Below are 24,552 nucleotides of genomic sequence, written 5' to 3' on the forward strand. Positions count from 1 at the left end.
TGCTCCCTCACATATCCCTGTTGATCCAGAGGAAGGCGAAAAAAACCCCACAAGGCATGGTCCAATTAGCCCCTAAAGGGAAAAATTCATTCCCGACTCCAGATGGCAATCAGATTAAATCCCTGGATCAACATCATTTCCATTACCTAGTAATTGTAGCCATGGATGTCTTTCAACGCAAGGAAAGCATCTAAGCCCCCTTTAAATGCAGGTATATAGTTTGCCATAACGACTTTCTGTGGCAATGCATTCCACATCTTAATCACTCTTACTGTAAAGAACCCTTTCCTAAATAATTGGCTAAAACGTTTTTCCTCCATGCGCAGATCATGTCCTCTAGTCCTTAGAGAAGGCCTAGGGACAAAAAGCTCATCCGCCAAGCTATTATATTGCCCTCTGATGTATTTATACATGTTAATTAGATCCCCTCTAAGGCGTCTTTTCTCTAGACTAAATAAACCCAGTTTATCTAACCTTTCTTGATAAGTGAGACCTTCCATCCTACGTATCAATTTTGTTGCTTGTCTCTGCACCTGCTCTAAAACTGCAATATCTTTTTTGTAATGTGGTGCCCAGAACTGAATTCCATATTCCAGATGTGGCCTTACTAGAGAGTTAAACGGGCAATATTATGCTAGCATCTCGAGTTTTTATTTCCCTTTTAATGCATCCCAAAATTTTGTTCGCTTTAGCTACAGTGGCTTGGCATTGAGTACGATTATTTAACTTGTTGTCAATGAGTACTCCTAAGTCCTTCTCCAAGTTTGATGTCTCCAACTGTATCCCATTTATTTTGTATGGTGCCAGACCATTAGTACGTCCAAAATGCATGACTTTACATTTGTCAACATTGAATTTCATCTGCCATGTATGTGCCCATATAGCCATCCTATCCAGATCCTGTTGCAATATGACACTATCTTCCTGAGAGTTGATGATTCTGCACAATTTTGTATCATCTGCAAAAATAGCAACATTGCTCACTACTGCATCTACTAGGTCATTAATAAATAAATTGGAGAGCACTGGACCCAGAACAGACCCCTGTGGGACCCCACTGCTAACAGTCTCCCATTTTGAGTACGATCCATTGACCACAACTCTCTGTTTTCTGTCTATTAGCCAGTTCCCTATCCATGAACACAGACTCTTACCCAGTCCTTGCATCCTCAACTTTTGCACCAGACTTTTGTGGGGAACAGTGTCGAAGGCCTTTGCAAAGTCCAAGTATATCACATCTACAGCATTCCCAATATCCATGTTAGCATTCACTACCTCATAAAAGCTGAGCATGTTAGTCAAACAGGACCTGTCTTTAGTAAACCCATGTTGATGCTGACAAATAAGATTATTTTCTACTATGAAGTCATGTATAGTATCTCTTAGTAACCCCTCAAATAGTTTGCATACAACTGATGTTAAGCTTACAGGTCTATAATTTACTGGATCTGATTTTTTGCCCTTCTTAAATAATGGGAAAACGTGGGCTGTACGCCAATCCACTGGGACTCTGCCAGTTGCAAGAGAGTCACAAAAGATAAGATAAAGGGGTTTATCTATAACTAAACTTAATTCCCTTAGGACCCGAGGATGCATGCCATCCGGGCCAGGTGCCTTGTCTATTTTTAATTTATTTAGTCTTGCCTTCACTTCTTCCTGCGTTAAAGAGAACCCGAGGTGGGTTTGAAGAATAGTATCTGCATACAGAGGCTGGATCTGCCTATACAGCCCAGCCTCTGTTGCTATCCCAAACCCTCCTAAGGTCCCCCTGCACTCTGCAATCCCTCATAAATCACAGCCACGCTGCTGACAAACAGCTTGTCTGAGCTGGCTGTGTTTATCTCTATAGTGTCAGTCTGCTGCTCTCCCCGCCTCTTGCAGAACTCCAGTCCCCACCTGCATCCCTTCCCTCCCTGCTGATTGGAGGGAAGGGACGGGGGCAGGGACCGGAGCTATGCAGGAGGCGGGGGAGCAGCTGAGACTGACACTACAGTTGTAAACACAACCTCACAGCATGGCTGTGATTTATGAGGGATTGCAGAGTGCAGGGGGACCTTAGTAGGGTTTGGGATAGCAACAGAGGCTGGGCTGTATAGGCAGATCCAGCCTCTGTATGCAGATAACATTCTTTAAACACACCTCGGGTTCTCTTTAAGTATTTAATATTACAGTTAGAAGATTGAGACTCTTCCGCCTCTGTAGTTTGCAACAGTGCTGTTTCTTTTGTAAAGACAGAAGCAAAGAAAGCATTTAATAACTCTGCCTTACCTTGGTCGTCCACCATTGAGTTCCCACCCTCATCTCAATGAATATGAAAGAGCCCGTTGAATAAAATGGACTACCGGTTCTTATTTGTTTCTGCAATGTAGTAAAATGCAGAGAAAATGCATGCAGTGTGAATGAGCCCTAAAAGTGAACTACAAGCCTACATCTGGTTTTTATTATTTGTAATTATTGTTTAACCACTTGAGGACCGCCTACAGCCAATGGGCGGTGGCAAAGGCTGGGCCTAAACGACCGGATCATCGGATGCGCCGGCGGGTTGTTAACCCGACGATCGCCGCATAGGAAGTGTATAATACGCTTTGTAATGTATACAAAGTGTATTATACAGGCTGCCTCCTGCCCTGGTGGTCCCAGTGTCCGAGGGACCACCAGGGCAGGCTGCAGCCACCCTAGTCTGCACCAAACACACTGATCCTGCCCCCCCTTCCCTCTGATCGCCCACAGCACCCCTCAGACCCCCCCCCCTGCCCACCCCTCAGACCCCTGTTTACACCCAGTCACTCCCCTAATCACCTATCAATCAATCCCTGTCACTATCTGTCAACGTTTTTTTTTTTTATGCCCTAAACTGCCCCCTGGGGACTCCTGACCACCCCCCACCCCTCAGATTCTCCCCAGACCCCCTTCCCCCCCCCCTTGTGTACTGTATGCATCTATCCCCCCTGTATTAACCCACTGATCACCTGTCAATCACCTGTCAATCACCCATCAATCACCTCCTGTCACTGCCACCCATCAATCAGCCCCTAACCTGCCCCTTGGGGGCAATGTGATCACCCACCCACACCATCAGATCGCCCGCAGACCCGACGTCATATCACCTCCCAAGTGCATTGTTAACATCTGTTCTCTCTCTAAACACCCACTAATTTCCCATCAATCACCCATCAATCACCCCCTATCACGACCTGTCACTGTTACCCATCAGATCAGACCCTAATCTGCCCCTTGCGGGCACCCAATCACCCGCCCACTCGCTCAGATTGCCCTCAGACACCCCCCCCCCCCTTTTCAATTTGCCAGTGCATTATTTACTTCTGTTCTTCCCTGTAATAACCCACTGATCACCTGTCAATCACCCATCAATCACCCCCTCTCACTGCCACCCATCAATCACCCCCTGTCACTGCCACCCATCAATCAGCCTCTAACCTGCCCCTTGCGAGCAATCTGATCACCCACCCACACCATCAGATCGCCTGCAGACCTGCCATCAGATCACCTCCCAAGTGCATTGTTTACATCTGTTCTCGCCTCTAAACACCCACTAATTACCCATCAATCACCCCCTGTCACCACCTGACACTGCTACCCATCAGATTAGACCCATATCTGCCCCTAGGGCACCCAATCACCCGCCCACACCCTCAGAACGCCCTCAGACCCCAGCCCTGATCACCTCGCCAGTGCATTGCTTGCATCTATTCCCCCCTCTAATCACACCTTGAGACACCCATCAATCACCTCCTGTCACCCCCTAGCACACCTACCCATCTGATCAGGCCCTAATTTGCCCCGTGTGGGCTCCTGATCACTCGGCCAAACCCTCAGATCCCCCTCAGACCCCCTTCCGATCACCTCCCCAGTGCATTGATTGCATCTATTTTCCCCTCTAACCACCCCCTGAGACACCCATCAATCACCTCCTGTCACCCCCCTAGCACTCCTATCCATCAGATCAGGCCCAATACAACCTGTCATCTAAAATGCCACCCTGCTTATGACCGGTTCCACAAAATTCACTCCCTCATAGACCACCTGTCATCAAAATTTGCAGATGCTTATACCCCTGAACAGTCATTTTGAGACATTTGGTTTCCAGGCTACTCACGGTTTTGGGCCCGTAAAATGCCAGGGCAGTATAGGAACCTCACAAGTGACCCCATTTTAGAAAAAAGACACCCCAAGGTATTCTGTTAGGTGTATGACGAGTTCGTAGAAGATTTTATTTTTTGTCAAAAGTTAGCGGAAATTGATTTTTATTGTTTTTTTCACAAAGTGTCATTTTTCATTAACTTGTGACAAAAAAATTAAATCTTTAATGAACTCACCATACACCTAACAGAATACCTTGGGGTGTCTTCTTTCTAAAATGGGGTCACTTGTGGGGTTCCTATACTGCCCTGGCATTTTAGGGGCCCTAAACTGTGAGTAGTCTAGAAAACAAATGCCTCAAAATGACCTGTGAATAGGACGTTGGGCCCCTTAGCGCACCTAGGCTGCAAAAAAGTGTCACACATGTGGTATCGCCGTACTCAGGAGAAGTAGTATAATGTGTTTTGGGGTGTATTTTTACACATACCCCTGCTGGGTGGGAGAAATCTCTCTGTAAATGGACAATTGTGTGTAAAAAAAAAATAAAAAAAAAATGTGTCATTTACAGAGATATTTCTCCCACCCAGCATGGGTATATGTAAAAATACACCACAAAACACATTATACTACTTCTTCTGAGTACGGCGATACCACATGTGTGACACTTTTTTGCAGCCTAACTGCGCTAAGGGGCCCAAAGTCCAATGAGTACCTTTAGGATTTCACAGGTCATTTTGAAACATTTGGGTTCAAGACTACTACTGACTGTTTAGGGCCCCTAAAATGCCAGGGCAGTATAGGAACCCCACAAATTACCCCATTCTAGAAAGAAGACACCCCAAGGTATTCCGTTAGGAGTATGGTGAGTTCATAGAAGATTTTATTTTTTGTCACAAGCTAGCGGAAAATGACACTTTGTGAAAAAAAAAACTATTAAAATCAATTTCCGCTAACTTGTAACAAAAAATAAAATCTTCTATGAACTCACCATACTCCTAACGGAATATCTTGGGGTGTTTTCTTTCTAAAATGGCGTCATTAGTGGTGTTCCTATACTGCCCTGGCATTTTAGGGGCCCTAAACCGTGAGGAGTAGTCATGAAACCAAATGTCACAAAATGACCTGTGAAATCCTAAAGGTACTCATTGGACTTTGGGCCCCTTAGCGCAGTTAGGGTGCAAAGAAGTGCCACACATGTGGTACCGCCGTACTCAGGAGAAGTAGTATAATGTGTTTTGGGGTGTATTTTTACACATACCCCTGCTGAGTGGGAGAAATATCTCTGTAAATGGACAATTGTGTGTAAAAAAAAAATCAAAAAATTGTCCATTTACAGAGTTATTTCTCCCACCCAGCATGAGTATGTGTAAAAATACACCCCAAAACACATTATACTACTTCTCCTGAGTACAGCAATACCACATGTGTGGCACTTTTTTGCACCCTAACTGCGCTAAGGGGCCCAAAGTCCAATGAGCACCTTTAGGCTTTACAGGGGTGGTTACAATTAGGCACCCCCCAAAATGCCAGGACAGTAAACACACCCCACAAATGACCCCATTTTGGAAAGTAGACTCTTCAAGGTATTCAGAGAGGAGCATAGTGAGTCCGTGGCAGATTTCAGTTTTTTTTTTTTGTCGAAAGTTAGAAGAAATGGAAACATTTTTTTTTGTCACAGTGTCATTTTCCGCTAACTTGTGACAAAAAATAAAATCTTCTATGAACTCACCATGCCTCTCAGTGAATACTTTGGGATGTCTTCTTTCCAAAATGGGGTCATTTGGGGGGTATTTATACTATCCTGGAATTTTAGCACCTCATGAAACATGACAGGTGGTCAGAAAAGTCAGAGATGCTTCAAAATGGGAAAATTCACTTTTGGCACCATAGTTTGTAAACGCTATAACTTTTACCCAAACCAATAAATATACACTGAATGGATTTTTTTTTTATCAAAAACATGTAGCAGAATAAATTTGGACAAAAATGTATACAGAAATTTTACTTTATTTGAAAAATGTCAGCACAGAAAGTAAAAAAAATCATTTTTTTTGACAAAATTCATGTCTTTTTTGATGAATATAATAAAAACTAAAACTCGCAGCAGCAAACAAATAGCACCAAAAGAAAGCTGTATTAGTGACAAGAAAAGGAGGTAAAATTCATTTAGGTGGTAGGTTGTATGACCGAGCAATAAACCGTGAAAGCTGCAGTGGTCTGAATGGAGAAAAAGGTTCTGGTCCTTAAGGGGCGAAAGGACTGTGGTCCTCAAGTGGTTAAAGCTGATCCGAGATGAAAAACTAACTATAACAAGTAACTTGTCTATATATCTTATCTGAAGTTTAGATAGTTTGCACAGCATATCTAGCTGCAAACCGCTTCAAAAGTTTATGGTTATTTATTCCTCTGATACAATGAGGGCAGCTATGTTCTGTTTGTCACATTGTCACAGGCTGAGGGCTGGGAGTGCTATTAGCTTGCCTGTGTGCAAATTCAGTCCCCTCTCCTCCTCTCTCCTTCCCCTCTGCCTCTGAAATCAATGGCTAGTAACCTCCTCCTACTCCTGCCCAGACTGAGCTCCCATAAGCCCTTGCTACAGTGCCAAGGCACAAAAGGAGCTGTGGGTGAGGCTTGTTTAGTTTATAGGGAATTAGAGTATTAAAACAAAACAAAAAGTATTTGGCATGAGGAATGCCCTATAAACTATATGAAAGGAACACAATTATGCAATAAGTAAAAGTTTATTTCGGATCCACTGTAAGGTAATCTTCACACTATGTGAACTTGCACTCCAGTTCAGACTTTTGAGGACGTAGCAGGTTTTTGTCAGTGTGTGTCACACCTAGCAAAGTCTGACTCATCCAGCAAAAGAGCATACACAGTGTATTTACCCTGCGAGGCACAGTGGTTTTATCTACTGTATTTGTGATGAGTTGTAATGCATTTACCACAAACTATCATTGCAATTAGTAAGAGGATTTCAGTATTGATTGGGTAATCCTGTAGTACCTGGATAATTGTCATCAAGTCACTCTGACGTAAGCATCTTGGAGTAATCCAAGTATATGCTTACACACTTCTTGTGCATTGTTTCAGCATTGTCAGTTACCTGAGTTATGCATTTATTTATTTAAAGACCTGTGATAAGTACGTTTAAAGTGCAATTAAGACTTGAAACTTCTAAATATGAAAACAAAAACTTGAGATGTAGATGACAGAGCAGAACTGAGCCTATTATTTCAGATGATAATTTCTCACCCAAACTCTTGCACAGCACACAATGAAAAGTTTCTATATATAAATAGTGTATTACTCCACTGCTCTGAGCTGTGTGTGTGTGTTTAGCTACATCAGAGTGTAATTAGCCTTATCAGTAGCTGTGAATGAGAATGCTGCGGCTCTGCCTGTACAGGAAAAGATTGAGGACTGGTTCACACTGTGATGCTTTTCAGCACTTTGCTGATCGCCGGCAATCAGTAAAGCACTGTGATTAATGTAATTAGTAATTCTTGTTCTGAGATAGCAGTATAGAAATCAGTCTGTAGGTAAGCTATCCCTCACCATTAAACTTTTTATACCTTTTGGGCGCCTCTTAGTACCAATTAGTACTCCTCTGGTTTATAAGTAAGCTTTCTGTCCAGTTCATGGTATCAGTTTCCCAAACTCATGTTCCTCTGAGCCCTGCCCTTTCAGTTGCAGATAAGGGTGATGCATACTTCTTAGCTTCACTTTGAATGTAGAATAATTTTAGGTCTGCTTTAATACATGTGACGTATGGACAGTGCTTTTAATGCCAGTTCAAGCAGCCCCCGCCAGATACTGGGGGTCTTGCTGTATCACTTTGATGGCCTAAGTTATTGCTGTTTTAATAACGACACAGCTGATATGCCAAAATTGTCAGGAATCTTAAAGGGAACCTAAACTGAGAAGGATATAGATTTTTCCTTTTAAAATAATCTCCTGCTGATCCTGTGTCTCTAATACTTTCAGCCACAGCCCCTCAACAAGCATGCAGATCAGGTGCTCTGACTGGAGTCAGACTGGATTAGCTGCATGCTTGTTTCAGGTGTGTGATTCAGCCACTACTGCAGCCAAAGAGATCATCAGGACTGCCAGGCAACTGGTATTGGTTAGAAGGAAACATTCATATCCCTTTCAGTTTAGGTTCCCTTTAAGGGATAAAAATCCAGGAATGCGAAGTGGTTAACCAGCTTGGCGTTATGGACGAGCTCAGCTCATCCAGTAACGCCGCGCTGGATTGCTCAGGCCCTGGTGGGTTGTTTTTTACAATTTTTTTTTTTTTTTTTTTTTTTGAAACACGCAGCTAGCACTTTGCTAGCTGCGTGTCTTACCCGATCGTCGCCGCCGCTACCCACCACGAAAGAGGGCCCCTTGCGCAGCCTGGCCAATCGCCGCCAGGCAGCGCTGTGGGGTGGATCGGGACTCCCCCTGACGTCACGACGTCAATGACGTCATTACGATCGTCGCCATGGTGACGGGGGAAGCCCTACAGGAAATCCCCTTCAGAATAGGATTTTCTGTTGGGCATTATCGCCGGCGGCAATCGGAGATGCTGGGGGGACGCTGCAGGTAGGGGGCAATCGTGTAGCTAGCGCTAGGCTAGCTACATGATTAAAAAAAAAAAGGGTTAAAAAGAAAAATCTCCCACGGCCGTGGGAATAAAAATGCCAGGCAGGTTATTAAAGTATGTAGTAAAAAGCTGACAGATTTTGGACTATTCCATCTCCATGGAGGAGATTCTCTTGATTGTTTTGTAAAAGCAGTCCCTGGAAAGAATCTATACAAAGATATCAGAAATATTTCCTATGCGTTTGCACACTATTTTGGCAGTTGGACTGAGCAAATGCAGTTCAGTGAGTGCTTTTGAAGATAAAGAAATATCTGAGAATCCCCCATGAGATTTCCACTGCCTACTGTAAGTGACAGCAACATAGGAAAAAAGTAATGTATAATGCATTTTACTCTGGGACACGTACATTTATATACTGTATCTTTATTTTCAATTTAACATATATTTTTTTTTTTTTTGCAATAGTGGTCCTTCCTTTATTATTTTCTAAACCTCTTCCTGGCTAGGACTTATCCAAAGATGCTGGCCTTCTAACTGGCTACACACAGTTCTGGCATTTAGACTGCACCACTACTGTCTTGGGAATGGTTTTGAAAATCAAGTAAATCCCCAAAGTCTCCCATGAGAAGATAGACTAGTCCAAAATTTGGCAATAAGAGGTTTACAGCATTCAGAGCAATAATATGTAATGTCAGTGACATCTATGTTTTAAAAACTTAATTTATAGTGCATTTCACTCTGAGACTGATGTATTTTATTATTATTTTAAATACTCTATTACAGCAGTGGTTGGACCGGTTAAGGGCTCTGACACAGGAGACCAGGGTTCAAATCTCTGCTCTTACTATTTCAGTAAGCTTACACCTATTTAGTGTGGGGTTCTTGGGCAAGACTTCCTAACACTGCTACTGCCTACTGAGTGCGCTCTAGCAGCTGCCTCGTTAGCACTTTGAGTCCGACAGGAGAATAGTGCTATACAAATACTCAAATTAATATTTCTTGAAAGTGGCAATGCCATAAAAACGTAAACTCTGCAGGAATTGACACCCATGTGTTTTAACTTTCTGGAGAAGAGTAGGTAATGCTGTGTGTACTGCTGGGCACACCTTTTGTTTGTTTCAGAGGTATTTTGTGTATTGCTGATCGGTGCATGACAACAGCTCTTGTGAAACATGGACTAACCCGAGCTCCTTCTGTTTTCTGGTACAGGAAAGAGGATGGCATGGTGGAAAGGCCAGTCATGATCCATCGCGCTATACTTGGCTCTGTGGAGAGGATGCTGGCCATTCTGGCAGAGAATTATGCAGGGAAGTGGTAAGTGCTTTGCCTTTGTCTGTACGTCAGCTGATAAATGACTCATTTCCCCAAACTACCACTATAGCGATTTCACGCTCCATCAAAATAAACTGTTGCCACCACACAGCTAATGCTTGTTATTTTATCTGTAATAGTCTTTCCCAACCAGTAGAATATTACAAAAGACCATTAAATGGCTGGGGTAAGGCATGGCTGTGGCAATCCAGTGCTGTGATTCCCTCTAAATGACGTTAACCTCTTGACGACCAGCTAACGCCGATTGGCGTAAACTGGTCATCTGCGGGTCACCATGGAAACGGCCGCTCGATTGAGCGGCCTTTCCATGTCAGTTCACGGAGGGTGTCTCCGTGAACAGCCGGAGAGCCGCCGATCGCGGCTCGCCGGCAAAATGTAAACACGCGGGGAAGAAATCCCCGCTGTTTACATCATGCGGCGCTGCTGCGCAGCAGCGCCGTAAGGCAGATCGGCGATCCCCGGCCTCTGATTGGCCGGGGATCGCCGGCATATGATAGGCTGAAGCCTATCTTACAATGCGCAGGACGGATATCCGTCCTGCGCAGCTCAGAGGGGAAGGGAGAGGGACAGAGCGCCGAGAACGCTGCGGAGGGGGGCTTTGAAGAGCCCCCCCCCGCAAAGCGCAGCAAGCCAGCGGCGATCAGACCCCCCCCCCCCCCCAGGAGGACATTCCCCTAGTGGGGAAAAAAGGGGGTAAGTCTGATCGCCCTGGCTCTATCCCGATCTGTGCTGCGGGCTGGAGAGCCCACGCAGCACAGATCATAGGAAAATCCACTGGTCATCAAGTGGTTAAAAGACCGGTTGCTGGATCGTCAGAGGGAAATTACTCGACAGAGTGCGCCAATCCTGTCTAATCTGCTCCCGTTACCATTTGGGGAATAGTCGCCTCCGATGGTTTGAAATACGGTGAACAGACTGACACTAAGGATTGATCCCACCACTGCCACCAATGTGACAATCCAGCCCCGCAATTCCATCTAAATGATGTTAAAAGACCGACTGCTGTATCGTCAGAAGGTAGTAACATGACAGAGAATGCCAATCCCGTCTATTTCCCGTTACCATTCGGGAAATGGTCACCTCTGATGGTTTGAAATACCGTGAACAGACTGACGCTAAGGATTGGTCGCAACGCTGCCGAAAATTGAATGTGACAACCACTAACCAATCCCGTATTACTAGGCCATGGTTGCCATGCAGGTCTCATGCACGAGAGACTTCTGGAGGCAAATTCACTGTGTGCACAGTAACCGGTTATGATTGGTTGAGGGTGCCCATACATGTACAATCCCGATTGTATGTACAATTGGTAAAATAAAAATAATGATTTCACGTTGGAAATCGGATTATTTCACTGCCACCACTCTTTCGGGTTGAGGAAGGAAAGAGACTCCCGCTAACTACTCCTAGAAGGAGGAAAACGGTTATTTACAACCTAACTAGCAAAACGAGAATTTATAAGAACATAATAAAACAATCCTGTAATATGACTCTTCAGAGGGCAGATTCTTTGTAGCAACAATCAGATGACCAGAACAGGCACAAGACTGAACGATAAAATCGTTAGTTTAATTCTAAAACTACATACACACAGATATACTTAACCAACAGATATCTGTCAGTCAGAACAGATTAGGTTGATAGAAAAAGGGTAGCGATGTAAAGGAAATTGAATGTCTTAATATACAGTTCAAAATACCGTTATTAGTAGTCCATGTGGCAATCAAGTCTTTGGAGAAAAAGTCCAAGATGGCCAATTGCCATGTGGCCGGAGGCCTTTTTGAGAAGCAGGTTGCCAGTGTTCAGCTGGCTTGTTGGGATGGTATTCGACAAAGATGAAAGTATAGGACAGGTTGGACTCAGTGTCATTGTGTTTTTACTCCTCACTGTAGTTGGGAGGGGTTATGACACGTACATGTCCAGCCTTGTGAAATTTGAGTAGGGGCAGTACCCCTTGGACAGAGAGAGATTTTGGCACAATTCCTGTTTTGCCCGGTCTTTCTGTGCCCATAGGTCACATCAAGAATGCATATCCACGTTCAGTGCAAAGTTACAAATCCCCAGATATCAAACATGAGGGAGCTGGGGTGAATTGTGACCCCAAAATGCATAGCTCTGCTTTGGCAGGGCTTACCGTGAATTCAAAAACATCCAATCGTGTGGTTTGTTCCAAATTTCATAATAAGCAGGTTCTAAAGGCCAACGCCCATTTGAAAAGTCATATTTATGACAAAAGAGTGATTTTATATTTGTGAGTTCAAGGAAAGGTTTGCTAACTCAGGCAGAAGGCCAGCTGTTTTTTTATAAAGTGGCTTCTGCAGGATGCAAGTAGGACCCCCTGTGGCTGGCTCTTTTCATGTATGGGACTAAGGTGCCTCACTGTCTCAGGGAGAGCCGTCTAGGTGTGAAATTTCTCTCCCTGCATGGTTGGTTGTCCTGGACCCTAGCAATATTTCATGATTCTTGCTTGGGAAAGGAAGTCATTTGATGTACCTAGTGATTTCAGGGATATTTGACTTACCCAAGGGTAATTAGCAAGCAGTTTCTAGCACTTGACCAGGGAGAGGGGAACTGTGTTAACCCCTAGCTCCCCTGCTCTTTTTAAAATGAGTTATTTTTCTATATGTTGTCACTTTTTAATAGTGGCTACAGGGAAAATTTTATAAGCCTCTAGCTATATTTGGACGAATAAACGTTTATTCGTCACAACGGCAAAAGTTTGCAAACTCAAGTTTCTTTTTTCTGTCAGCCATCTTTCACTATTAACTGGTTAAGGACGACGCTAGTCGAAATCTACGCCCTGTTTTGAAGCTGATGTGGCTGACAGGGTGTGGATTACAGCTCACCGAGCTCAGCGCGCTCTCGTCGCTGTCTCCCCACCACAGCTCACTCGCTCTGCCGTCTCTATAATGGCAGAGTCCTGTGAGCAGGTCAGGAGCCAATTTCATTGGCTCCTGACTCTGTCTATCTATGTAAGCAACTCTCATTGGCTTAAATTGATAGATGGGGTCAGAAACCAATGAAAGAGGCTCCTGACCGGCCCACAGGAACTGTGGCGTCATAGGGACAGCAGAGTTGGTGGCCTGATGTTCCCTGCATACGGGGGTTGTGGTGGGAATGTGCGCTAATTTGTCGGTATTCTGACGTTTCTTGTACCAGCGGTCTCCAATCCTTAAAAGGGCAGAGACCTCTGGTACTTAAGTGGTTAATTCTTATTAATTGTGCGTGTGCTTGTTTATATGTATGTAATGTATGTGTGTTTTGTTTCTCTTCCCTCTTTAAAAAGTAACACGCTTATCCCCCTTCTGTTTTGTCTTACTCAGGCCATTTTGGCTTTCACCATTCCAGGTTATGGTGATCCCTACAGGACCGAGTACAGAGGATTATGCAAAAGAGGTAACATACTCTCTCTGCCATTCAGTGCATGACCACCTGTACTGTGCGTAGCATTTCCATAACTAACGAGAGGCCCACCTTCATGTAGGCTAACAACTCAACAGAAATCTATTGTAGGAAAGAAATACTTCTAAAAACTTGCAGTAAAACCTAGGACTATGAATTAATTAGGATTAACAAAATATTAAAATAAGGTATTTGATTTTTGTTTTGTTTTGGGGAGACCTGGGAAGACAACAGAACCTCATTGTGTGCAGCAAGAAGCCTTTTCTGCAGGTCTTGATACCAGGGCTGTGGAGTCCAGGTGTTGGAGATGGAGCCATTTTTGGGTACCTGGAGTCTGAGTCATACACTGAGGAGTTTTTTTTTTTTTACCAACTCCACAGCCCTGCTTGATGCTGACTAAAAGTGAACGAAGATCAGCTTATTCCCTAATAATCTTAATCACTCCTTGAAAAATTAGACTAATGACTAAAGGCAACTTTTTAGGAAGAGGAAGGCTAGCAACAATGTTTCTTCCTATCACCCTCCCGTTCCCTCCTCTTAAGAAGAGAGGGGAGTGTATGGGGTGGGGAAGAGGAGGTACTAGGAGGGCGATCAGAGGGAACTTTACTACAAGCCCGTCTCTTACTGTCTAAAAATCTGACTTTAGCCAAAAATCCAATTACTGGGGCCAGGGGAAACTAGGAGAGAAACGGACAATAAAAAAAACGTATGGGCATCCAGAATGAACGTACCTCTGTGCTTCCCTTGGATAACTATGTCTCAGGTCGTGTGTGCATTGGGGGACTATTGTGTCCCCCAATGCATCACTGGAAAAGGATTTTATGGTCAGTACAAAAATCCTATTTTTCTCAGATAAAAGAGGAGTACAATTACAATCTACAAGTAGATAACAGCAAGAGCTGCTGCCTGTTAATTTTACATTTTTGGGTTTGCATAAAGTACAACTCCTGTTTTAAGGTGAAATTTCCACTGGGACATATATATATATATATATATATATATATATATATATATATATATATATATATATATATATATATATATATATATATATATATATATATATATATATATATATATATATGCAGGGATTTTATCAAACCTTTCTAATCCAGCTCACCTCTGTCTTTGCTGGTAATAAAAGTACGCTACTCTAGACCGAGTGTCACTGCTTGTGAGCTGTGAGCAGAGCAAAGTTGTCTCCACTTGTGATAAGTTTCAGAATATAAATCAGGACTCGATCTTACAATTGCTGAAAACTAACCAATTTAATACAGTACATGAATATTAAAAAAACAAGCATAATGATATGCTGTGTTATTTTCAGTACAATACCTCTTAAATGAAACCTGAGACAAAAAAATAGAAGCATTTATACTTACCTGAGGCTTCCTTTAGCCCCCTTTAGGCCGTGAGCTCCCCCACTGTCCTCTCGGGATGCTGAAATCCTCCGCTGGCCAGCCCAGTCTCCTTCAGTCAGCCCATGCGCAGCCCAGCAACGGGAGCGTTCTGCACCTACACAGACTGGGACAACTGGAGGAAGAGACCAGGCCAGTCCGCAGAGGATCTGAGCATCCTGGGAGGACGGCAAGTGGGCCCACGGCCTAATGGGGGCTGAAGGAAGCCCCTGGTAAGTATAAATGCTTTTATTTATTTATTTTTTGTCTCCGGTCCATTTTAAGGCCTTGTTCACAATATAAATCGCCAGCATTGAGCGCTTTTGTTAGCTTTTCCCTGTGCTTTCAGAGCAATTTGCACTGTTGAGTGCTTTTCTAAGCGCTTTTGTTTGGCAATTTTTTCTTTACTTCCTAACGACAATCAGGAAGTCAACTCTTTGAACTGGAACTGAATAATTACAATGTTTTTTGTTTTGTTTTTTAAAGCGTTCACCAAATCACTTTTCAAAGCACTTTTTCAAGCGATTTGCGATTTCCCTATATCTTGCATTGAAGCGCAAACACTCAGGAAATGGTGCAGGAGCCGCGTTTGCGCTCGGAAAGAAAGCTCATCGCTCATGTGAGAACACTCACATAGAACAACATTGCTCAAGCGCTTTTAAAAATCGCCATCGCTTACAAAGAAAAATGAAAACGCTCATTATGTGAACAAGCCCTTAGAGTGTTTTAATTTGTTGTCTGTTTATTACCTGTCCAGATACAAAGCAGCATTCTTGAGTCTGGGTTCACAGTGGATATTGATACGGACCAAGGAGCCACCTTCAACAAGAAAATCCGCAAAGCTCAAGTGGCACAGTACAACTTTATTCTTGGTATGTGGTTGAGATAATCAATGCTTAAAAATGTAATTGAACTTTTCTCTACTGTCCTTGAGCTCATTACAGGTAGAGAGATGACCACGTTTACCTAATGACTTCTCCTTCTAGGCCATATTATGTGTTACAAAGCAGGAAGCGTAAGCATCCTCCACTTCTGTGTTACAAATAAAATCTTAGTTTTAATGCTTTTATCATAAGAGACATGTGATCACCAGTCCAGGTGAGTATAAAGTATAGAGTACAGCCCTAGAGATAACTCTTGGTGATTCAATTTTCAACCACCAAGATTCTGCAATGAGAGAGACCAGGAGCCCAATGGTGCAGTATTGTTAGGATAAACAGTTAGCACGTGAAGTGCCATTCTCGGCAAATTGCGCGCGCAAAAGTTCGAGATCGCACGAATGGCGGCACTTTGCGCGCGCAAAAGTCAGCGAACGGCAGTTCACGTGCTAACTGTTTACCACACCCGTGCTAAACAGTTTGCACGGCTTTGTGAATCAAGCCCAAAATCTCTCCTAGGCTATAATGAATCAGAAGCATCTTTTATGATTTGGCAGCTGTGGAGTTGTCATACCTTACTGTAGTTTTGGTGGTCCCGAGTCTCATTGAAAAACATTGTTGTGCCACCTGTTCGGTCTCCATGGAAGCCTAACCTTAGCCAACCCCTGTTGCCAATCCACCACATTTAGATGTGTTAGGGCACAATTATAAATTGCAGCTATACTACAAAATTTGGGTGCCTGCTCCGCCTGATAAATAGCGGACGTCCAGTGGTGCGAGAGCCCAAATGTCACAGTATAACTAAAATTTGAAATGGCGCCTATGGCGTTGCTCAAGTTCCTGCCGATAGCAGGAGCCCAAGTTTCCTACTTCTGGTACCAGGCCTAACAGTGTTTCTATACTGTGGTAAGCATGTCTGTTACTTCAAAGATGCAGATACTGAACATTACATTCATTTGAAGTGTGCCTTCAGGATCTAGGCAGGTTCGGTTTGTAAACATCTCATCTAACATGTTTCCTCTTTTCTCTTCAGTGGTTGGAGAGAGAGAGAAGCAGAATAACACGGTCAGTGTACGGAGCAGAGACAGTAAACAGCATGGAGAGCACAGCCTTGTACAGCTGATTGCCAGGCTATCAGAGCTGCGTGACTCGCGGGTCAGGAATGCAGAAGAGATTTTTGGTTTACAGTGAAGCCTAGAAGAGATCCAGGTCCTCCAGATCCCTGCGCATTCCCCTCAGCTCCATGCATGGCCACACATTGCAGAAACATTCTGGTCCTGTGTATGGAGAAATGGGAGTTTTGTATGCTGACACACTGATCACTTCTCTTCACTGGAATAGCAGCTGGCAGCTGGAATGTACAGATACTACTAGCCTCTAACCTTTTATATCCTCTTATGTACATCTGATATATTTATTATTCTGTGTGCCGGGGTACTCAGATCCAGGCTGTGATTAAATTTCAAGATGTACTTTGTATGATGTTTGTGTGTTTTGTCTCGTGTTTTATCCAAAAAAAATACCTTTTAACTCTATTACAAAGCACTTCTTCATGAGGTACAGACTAACCAGCAAGCTCATGGTGACCCAGAACTCATTGGAGTGTGTAAGGGACTACAATGGTCCTAAAAGCCGACCTTACTAAGATGTTAAGAAAAACAAAAGTTTGCTTTCCTAAAACAGAAAGTATTTGCGATAATTCAGGTTGGAGTGAGCTTGAGATGTCTCCCAGTGCATCACTGCTGAATATATGCAAATTAACAATTGTACCCTTAGAAGCTAAACACACCTCCAGAACCGCTGGAATGCAATGATGTGTCAGTTTGTTAATTTGTACAGAGCCATAATAATCCAACATGCATACAGACTGTTTCGGATTGTTTGATCCTCATCAGTGCATGGTATGGATTAATTTGGCTCTATGGAGTAGGGCTTGTGAATCCGAGAGGCACAGACTAACCAGCAAGCTCATGGTGACCCAGAACTCATTGGAGTGTGTAAGGGACTACAATGGTCCTAAAAGCCCCCTTACTAAGATGTTAAGAAAAACAAAAGTTTGCTTTCCTAAAACAGAAAGAATTTGCGATAATTCAGGTTGGAGTGAGCTTGAGATGTCTCCCAGAGCAACACTGCTGAATATATGCAAATTAACCATTGTACCCATAGAGCCAAATTAATCCATGCCATGCACTGATGAGGATCAAACAACCCGAAACAGTCTGTATGCATGTTGGATTATTATGGCTCTGTACAAATTAACAAGCTGACACATCATTGCATTCCAGCGGTTCTGGAGGTGTGTTTAGCTTCTAAGGGTACAATGGTTAATTTGCATATATTCAGCAGTGATGCACTGGGAGACATCTCAAGCTCACTCCAACCTGAATTATCGCAAATTCTTTCTGTTTTAGGAAAACTTTTGTTTTTCTTCATGAGGTGGCGGAGGAAATATCCATACACGATTGTACAGATAATCTAGTTTTCCAGGCATCCGTACATCTAGTAACCTGACAATTCACTGTACGGTTGTTTGAAGTTTTGCCACACTTCAAGGACAACTGAAGTGAGAGTGTTTTAAAGTTACTAATTTAACCACGTCATGCCATAGGCTGAAGGGTTCAAATGTGCGGTGCATATGCAGGTGTGCTTTAGCGGAACAGTTTGACTTTTATAAATGCCTTTAACAAATTCCTTATTTGCACTAAAGGTGCACAAATCAGACTTTTATAAACATCCATCTTGCAGGAAGTGTTTAACTACTTGCCGACTGATCCATCGCCGCTCGGAGACTGTTAGATGGCGAAACTGCCGTCTAATTAGGGTGTACAGCGCTGCGATCTACAGCAGCGCTGTACTGGAGACAGCCATGTGACACGGCTGTTCCCTCCAGAGTGTCGGTGGTGATCTGCTGTCATAGGTCGAAGCCTATGACAGCCGATCACAGTGATTGACCAGCGGGGGAGGTAGGGCTGTCTTAGGGGGGAAAAATAGAGAAATTTAAAAATATTAAAATATTACAAATATTTGTAAAAAAAATTAATAAACAATGGGGGGAGGGGGGGATTCAGACCGCACCAACAGGAATCTCTGTTGTTAGGGAGAAAGGGGGGGGGGGGGAGAATCACTTATCACTTGTGTGCTGTGTTGTGTGGCCCTGCAGCTTGGCCTTAAAGCTGCAGTGGCCCATTTGAGCAAAAATGGCCTGGTCTTTAGGGGGGGTAGAGCCTGTGGTCCTGAAGTGGTTAAAGGATACCCAAGGTGACATGATGACCTCTAGCATAGTGCCTAGCACACAAATAGCTATGCTGTGTTTTTTTTTCTTTCTCTGCCTGAAAGCGTTAAAGCGGACTCAAACCAAACATTTTTTTTTGATTCAAAGTATTTAGTTGCACCACTCTGACACATACAAAGATAAATAAGCACTCCTTCAAGCCTATGAGCATTTCAGTGACTGGTTTTCACCCTTCTCTTTTCATAACTAGGGTTATACAGGTGGCAGCCATTAGCAATTCCTCCTTTGCCGAACACCATCTACTCCACCAGTTTGCCGGATTCTGTCCCGGCAATATAAAAGGAAGGGAGGGGTTCCTCCAATAATTGTAAAATATTTTATATTTGTCATCATGCAGCTGAAAAAAGGCTGCTATTTATTATTATAATTTAGAAAACAGATTTCATTTCTGAAATCACCCCCCCCCCCCCCCCCCAGCCTCTCAGAAGTACACTGGGCTGTGAACAAGCGATTCTGACTTGGGCATGTATGAGTTCTGAACTATGAATGCCCAGTGAAAGTGCTAGTGTACTTCCTCTTTCATTTGTGCATGAGCCCTTCCTTTTACTAGGCATGCACGGTTTCTAACTCTTGCATGCCCAGTTCAAAAGCACTCCTGTGTGCCGCAGGCTCTTCCTGGGGAAGGATTTTAAAGAACAGCACTGGTTCCAGGTATGCAGATGTCACAAGGGTCAAAACACAAAGTACGACTTTTTGCCAAACACTTAAAATCAGTACACAAAAGCATCAAGTTGGCACAAGACTATGGAAAAACAAAGTCAAGTGAGAACATTTTTTTAGACTTCTTTTATCTCATTTTCTTGAACTGTGCGTGCGTGTGTGTGTGTGTGTGTGTGTGTGTGTGTGTGTGTGTGTGTGTGTGTACGTACGTGTGTGTGCGTACGTGTGTGTGCGTACGTGTGTGTGTGTGTTCTAATGGTGATCAGTAGGGTTTGTCAATGAGATGCAAGTTATGAGTTGATGCAGGATTCTGTATGCAGATTTAGGCAGCTTGAAAATGGACCAATAAATCCCCACCAAGGTGCATGTGATTGTACCATTTTCAATCTTCTTAAAATTTACCAGAGGTGGTTTTTAATATAACAAAAAGGGACACCGAGAGATGCTCCCATCTGAAGGACTTGACTCTGTATCTTTTTTTTTTTTTTTTTTTTTAATTAAAAACCACCTCGGGTAAACTGTAAGAAGCTTGAAAAGCCTTCTCACTAACTCTGCTCTGCGTGTTCCCACCTTTCCCCCACCCCTTCCAATGCCAATCAATGATCTGTGCTTTTCGGAGCAGTGCACAGAGCTGCATCTGCTTCATGACCCCAGAGGTCACAGAACTGGAAGTGAAGGTTTGCAACACATAGGAGAGGCGGTAATCGGTGCTACCTGATCCATTCTCTTTACATTTCTATGAATAATTTGTATAACCCTCAATTCAATATTGTTTGCATCTCATTAACCATCCTTTTTGAACAGTAAATAAATGCAGTTTATGTGACTGTAATCCGGCCACATTACATTTTTGTAGATAAGCAGTGCAGTTGGACATCTGAAATCCAGAGAGTGTGGTGGAGATTGTGGCAGCCTAGAGGAGAAACAGGTGGGCACATGCTAGGTTCCCCACTGTTTCGCCTGGTACACACCATGCAATTTCCGTCAGATAGACAGGTCAAATCGATTATTTGCAACAGCTGCTATATGATTGCCAATCATTTTTCTGATCAAATTTCCTATCACATCTGTACAAAATCGATCAGAAAAATGATTGGAAATTAGATCAGACCTGTCGGAAATAATCAATTCGACCCGTCTATCTGACGGGAAAGTACATGGTGTGTACCAGGCACTACAAATCCAATCAGAAATCTTTGATAAAAAGTTGCTTGTTGCTCAGCAACCATTCATTTTTCAGACTGCTGGGTTGCTGCTAAATACATAATGGTGTACTGTAATTTGTCTGATTTTTCTATGATAAAATTGGAAGCGAGACACTAGGTACCCTTTTATTAGGTGAAATTACTGTTACTAAGAATAAACCAACACTAACTGCAGCATAATACAGTGGTGTGAAAAACTATTTGCCCCCTTCCTAATTTATTCTTTTGCATGTTTGTCACATTCAAATGTTTCTGCTCATCAAAAAACGTTAACTATTAGTCAAAGATAACATAATTGAACACAAAATGCTGTTTTAAATGATGGTTTTTATTATTTAGTGAGAAAAAAAACTCAAAACCTACATGGCCCTGTGTGAAAAAGAAATTGCCCCCTGAACCTAATAACTGGTTGGGCCACCCTTAGCAGCAAGAACTGCAATCAAGCGTTTGCGATAACTTGCAACGAGTCTTTTACAGCGCTCTAGAGGAATTTTGGCCCACTCATCTTTGCAGAATTGTTGTAATTCAGCTTTATTTGAGGGTTTTCTAGCATGACCGCCTTTTTAAGGTCATGCCACAACATCTCAATAGGATTCAGGTCAGGACTTTGACTAGGCCACTCCAAAGTCTTCATTTTGTTTTTCTTCAGCCATTCAGAGGTGGATTTGCTGGTGTGTTTTGGGTCATTGTCCTGCTGCAGCACCCAAGATCGCTTCAGCTTGAGTTGACGAACAGATGGCCGGACATTCTCCTTCAGGATTTTTTGTTAGACAGTAGACTTCATGGTCCCATCTATCACAGCAAGCCTTCCAGGTCCTGAAGCATCAAAACAACCCCAGACCATCACACTACCACCACCATATTTTACTGTTGGTAGGATGTTCTTTTGCTGAAATGCTGTGTTACTTCTACGCCAGATGTAACGGGACACGCACCTTCCAAAAAGTTCAACTTTTGTCTCGTCGGTCCACAAGGTATTTTCCCAAAAGTCTTGGCAATCATTGAGATGTTTTTTAGCAAAATTGAGACGAGCCTTAATGTTGTTTTTGCTTAAAAGTGGTTTGCGCCTTGGATATCTGCCATGCAGGCCGTTTTTGCCCAGTCTCTTTCTTATGGTGGAGTCGTGAACACTGACCTTAATTGAGGCAAGTGAGGCCTGCAGTTCTTTAGATGTTGTCCTGGGGTCTTTTGTGGCCTCTCGGATGAGTTTTCTCTGCGCTCTTGGGGTAATTTTGGTCGGCCGGCCACTCCTGGGAAGGTTCATCACTGTTCCATGTTTTTGCCATTTGTGGATAATGGCTCTCACTGTGGTTCGCTGGAGTCCCAAAGCTTTAGAAATGGCTTTATAACCTTTACCAGACTGATAGATCTCAATTAATTTTGTTCTCATTTGTTCCTGAATTTCTTTGGATCTTGGCATGATGTCTAGCTTTTGAGTTGTTTTGGTCTACTTCTCTGTGTCAGATAGCTCCTATTTAAGTGATTTCTTGATTGAAACAGGTGTGACAGTAATCAGGCCTGGGGGTGACTACAGAAATTAAACTCAGGTGTGATAAACCATAGTTAAGTTATTTTTTAACCAGTTCGGCCTATCTGGACGAGCTTCCTCGTCCAGATAGGCACTGCTGGTGCACGCGATCGGGCGCGCCCCCGCTGCCCGCCGCTAGCCCCCCGATCAGTGAATGGGAATATAATTCCCATTCACCGATCTAACTTCCCCGCAGAAATACCGACGCTTTCTCTCCAGAGAGCGCGGTATTTCTGCCCCCAGGAAACTTCTCCCCAGCATTTTAGTTCCTGCATGCGAGATCGTTCGCATCCAGGACTTTTTTCACTGTGGCCAAATAGTAAACTGCACCCACATACATTTTTAATAAAAAAAAAGTATATTATTTTACATTTAAAATTAGCAGTTTCCCTCCCACACCAAAAATTACCCACATACACTTTTTTTTATAAAAAAAAAAAAACATAAATAGTTACCCAAGGGTCTGAACTTTTTAAATATGCATGTCAAGAGAATATGTTATTATATTATTTAAAATTATAAGCTTATAAATAGTGATGGACGCAAGTTGAAAAAATGCACCTTTATTTCTAAATGAAATATCGGCACCATAAATTGTGATAGGGACATCGTTTAAACGGTGTAATAATCGGGACAGATGGGCAAATAAAATACATGTTTTAATTACGGTAGCGTATATTAATTTCAAACTATAATGGCCAAAAACTGAGAAATAATGATTTTTTTTTCATTTCTTTCTTAAAGGGACTCCGAGCAGTGCAGAAACTATGGAAAGATGCATATCATTTTAAAGCTCTCTTTCTCCACTTTCCAATGATATATAAACCACCGCCCTACGCCTTTTAGTTTTCGCTATTTTCACGATTGAAATTGCCGCGGCCGTGATTTCAATCGCGAAAATAGAGAAAACTAAAAGGCGTAGGGCGACGATTTAGGTGTCGCCAGAAAGAGGAGAAAGAGAGCTTTAAAATGATATCCATCTTTCCATAGTTACTTGTATTATACAGGGCGACTTTTTCCTAAAGTCAGCAGTTCCATTTTGCTGAATGGAGCTGCTGACACTGGGGAAAGTGTCGTCCTGTGTAATACAAGTAACTATGGAAAGATGGATATCATTTTAAAGCTCTCTTTCTCCTCTTTCCGGCGACACCTAAATCGTCGCCCTACGCCTTTTAGTTTTCTCTATTTTCGCGATAGAAGTCGCGGCCGTGGCAATTTCAATCGCGAAAATAGCGAAAACTAAAGGGCGTAGGGAGGCGGTTTATATATCATTGGAAAGTGTAGAAAGAGAGCTTTAAAATGATATGCATCTTTCCATAGTTTCTGCACTGCTCGGAGTCCCTTTAATCTTCCTGTTAAAATAGATTTAGAAAAAAATAATTCTTAGCAAAATGTACTACCCAAAGAAAGCCTAATTAGTGGCGGAAAAAACAAGATATAGATCAATTCATTGTGATGCTGCAAGATGTAGGGCCGACATGCTTAATCGGGTGTGTGGTGGAAATGGCGTGCGATATCAGGACGAATGCGACGGAACCCCCAGTGCTGTCACCCCTAATGTAAAATGTGCCCTGTGCAGTATACTTTACCTGTCAATGTCCACCAATGGCTCTGTGCTCCATCCTCTGTCCTCATACACACGCCCCACATAGTTGCGAGTGTATACGTGGGAGTGTGTGTAACGTGCAGCTGATGTGGCTTCACAAGGCCGATTCCCGAGAGATGTCATGCTGAAATCGATCAGGAATCGGCCTGCGGTGTATGTGCATCTAACAGATCTCTCCAATCAGATTTGATCAGAGAGGGATCTGTCTCTTGGTCGATCTACCTATACATCGTATGATGCATGGGCACCTTCACAGCAGAGAATTACTTTCTTAGGACTGTTATCTGTAATGAAAAAGTATGTTAAAAAGTACTACTTCACAATCTAAAGATGCCCCCATACACACATCGATCTTCCCATTTGATTCCCTGCAGATCCAGTTTAATCGATTTTGTCCACAAATTAATCAAAAGTATTGATTGGATAGGATGGAAAATGTAGGTTAATTGGGGGCAGGGCAGGAGTGCCAGATGATCGATAGACCATAGCATTGCATTTAATCAAAGTGCATTGCTGCGGTTCAATTGATGTTCAATAGATTCCCTGCTGGAATCTATTAA

The 24,552-nt window shown here is 43.0% G+C and overlaps 1 protein-coding gene across 2 annotated transcripts in view; it reads left to right on the top strand.

Annotated features, from left to right (window-relative positions):
• Positions 1 to 17,183, top strand: part of TARS2 (threonyl-tRNA synthetase 2, mitochondrial) — a 203,631-nt gene extending 186,448 nt beyond the window's left edge. For both annotated transcript variants that reach the window (XM_068253237.1, XM_068253236.1), the window contains 4 exons: positions 9,902 to 10,006; positions 13,348 to 13,420; positions 15,581 to 15,695; positions 16,735 to 17,183. In XM_068253237.1, the coding sequence (XP_068109338.1) occupies positions 9,902 to 10,006; positions 13,348 to 13,420; positions 15,581 to 15,695; positions 16,735 to 16,892 (451 nt within the window). In that variant the 3' untranslated portion in view covers positions 16,893 to 17,183. The remainder of the gene's footprint in view (positions 1 to 9,901; positions 10,007 to 13,347; positions 13,421 to 15,580; positions 15,696 to 16,734) is intronic.
• The last annotated feature ends 7,369 nt before the right edge of the window (positions 17,184 to 24,552 follow it).

The sequence above is a fragment of the Hyperolius riggenbachi genome, chromosome 9, assembly GCF_040937935.1.
Source record: "Hyperolius riggenbachi isolate aHypRig1 chromosome 9, aHypRig1.pri, whole genome shotgun sequence".
NCBI lineage: Eukaryota > Metazoa > Chordata > Amphibia > Anura > Hyperoliidae > Hyperolius > Hyperolius riggenbachi.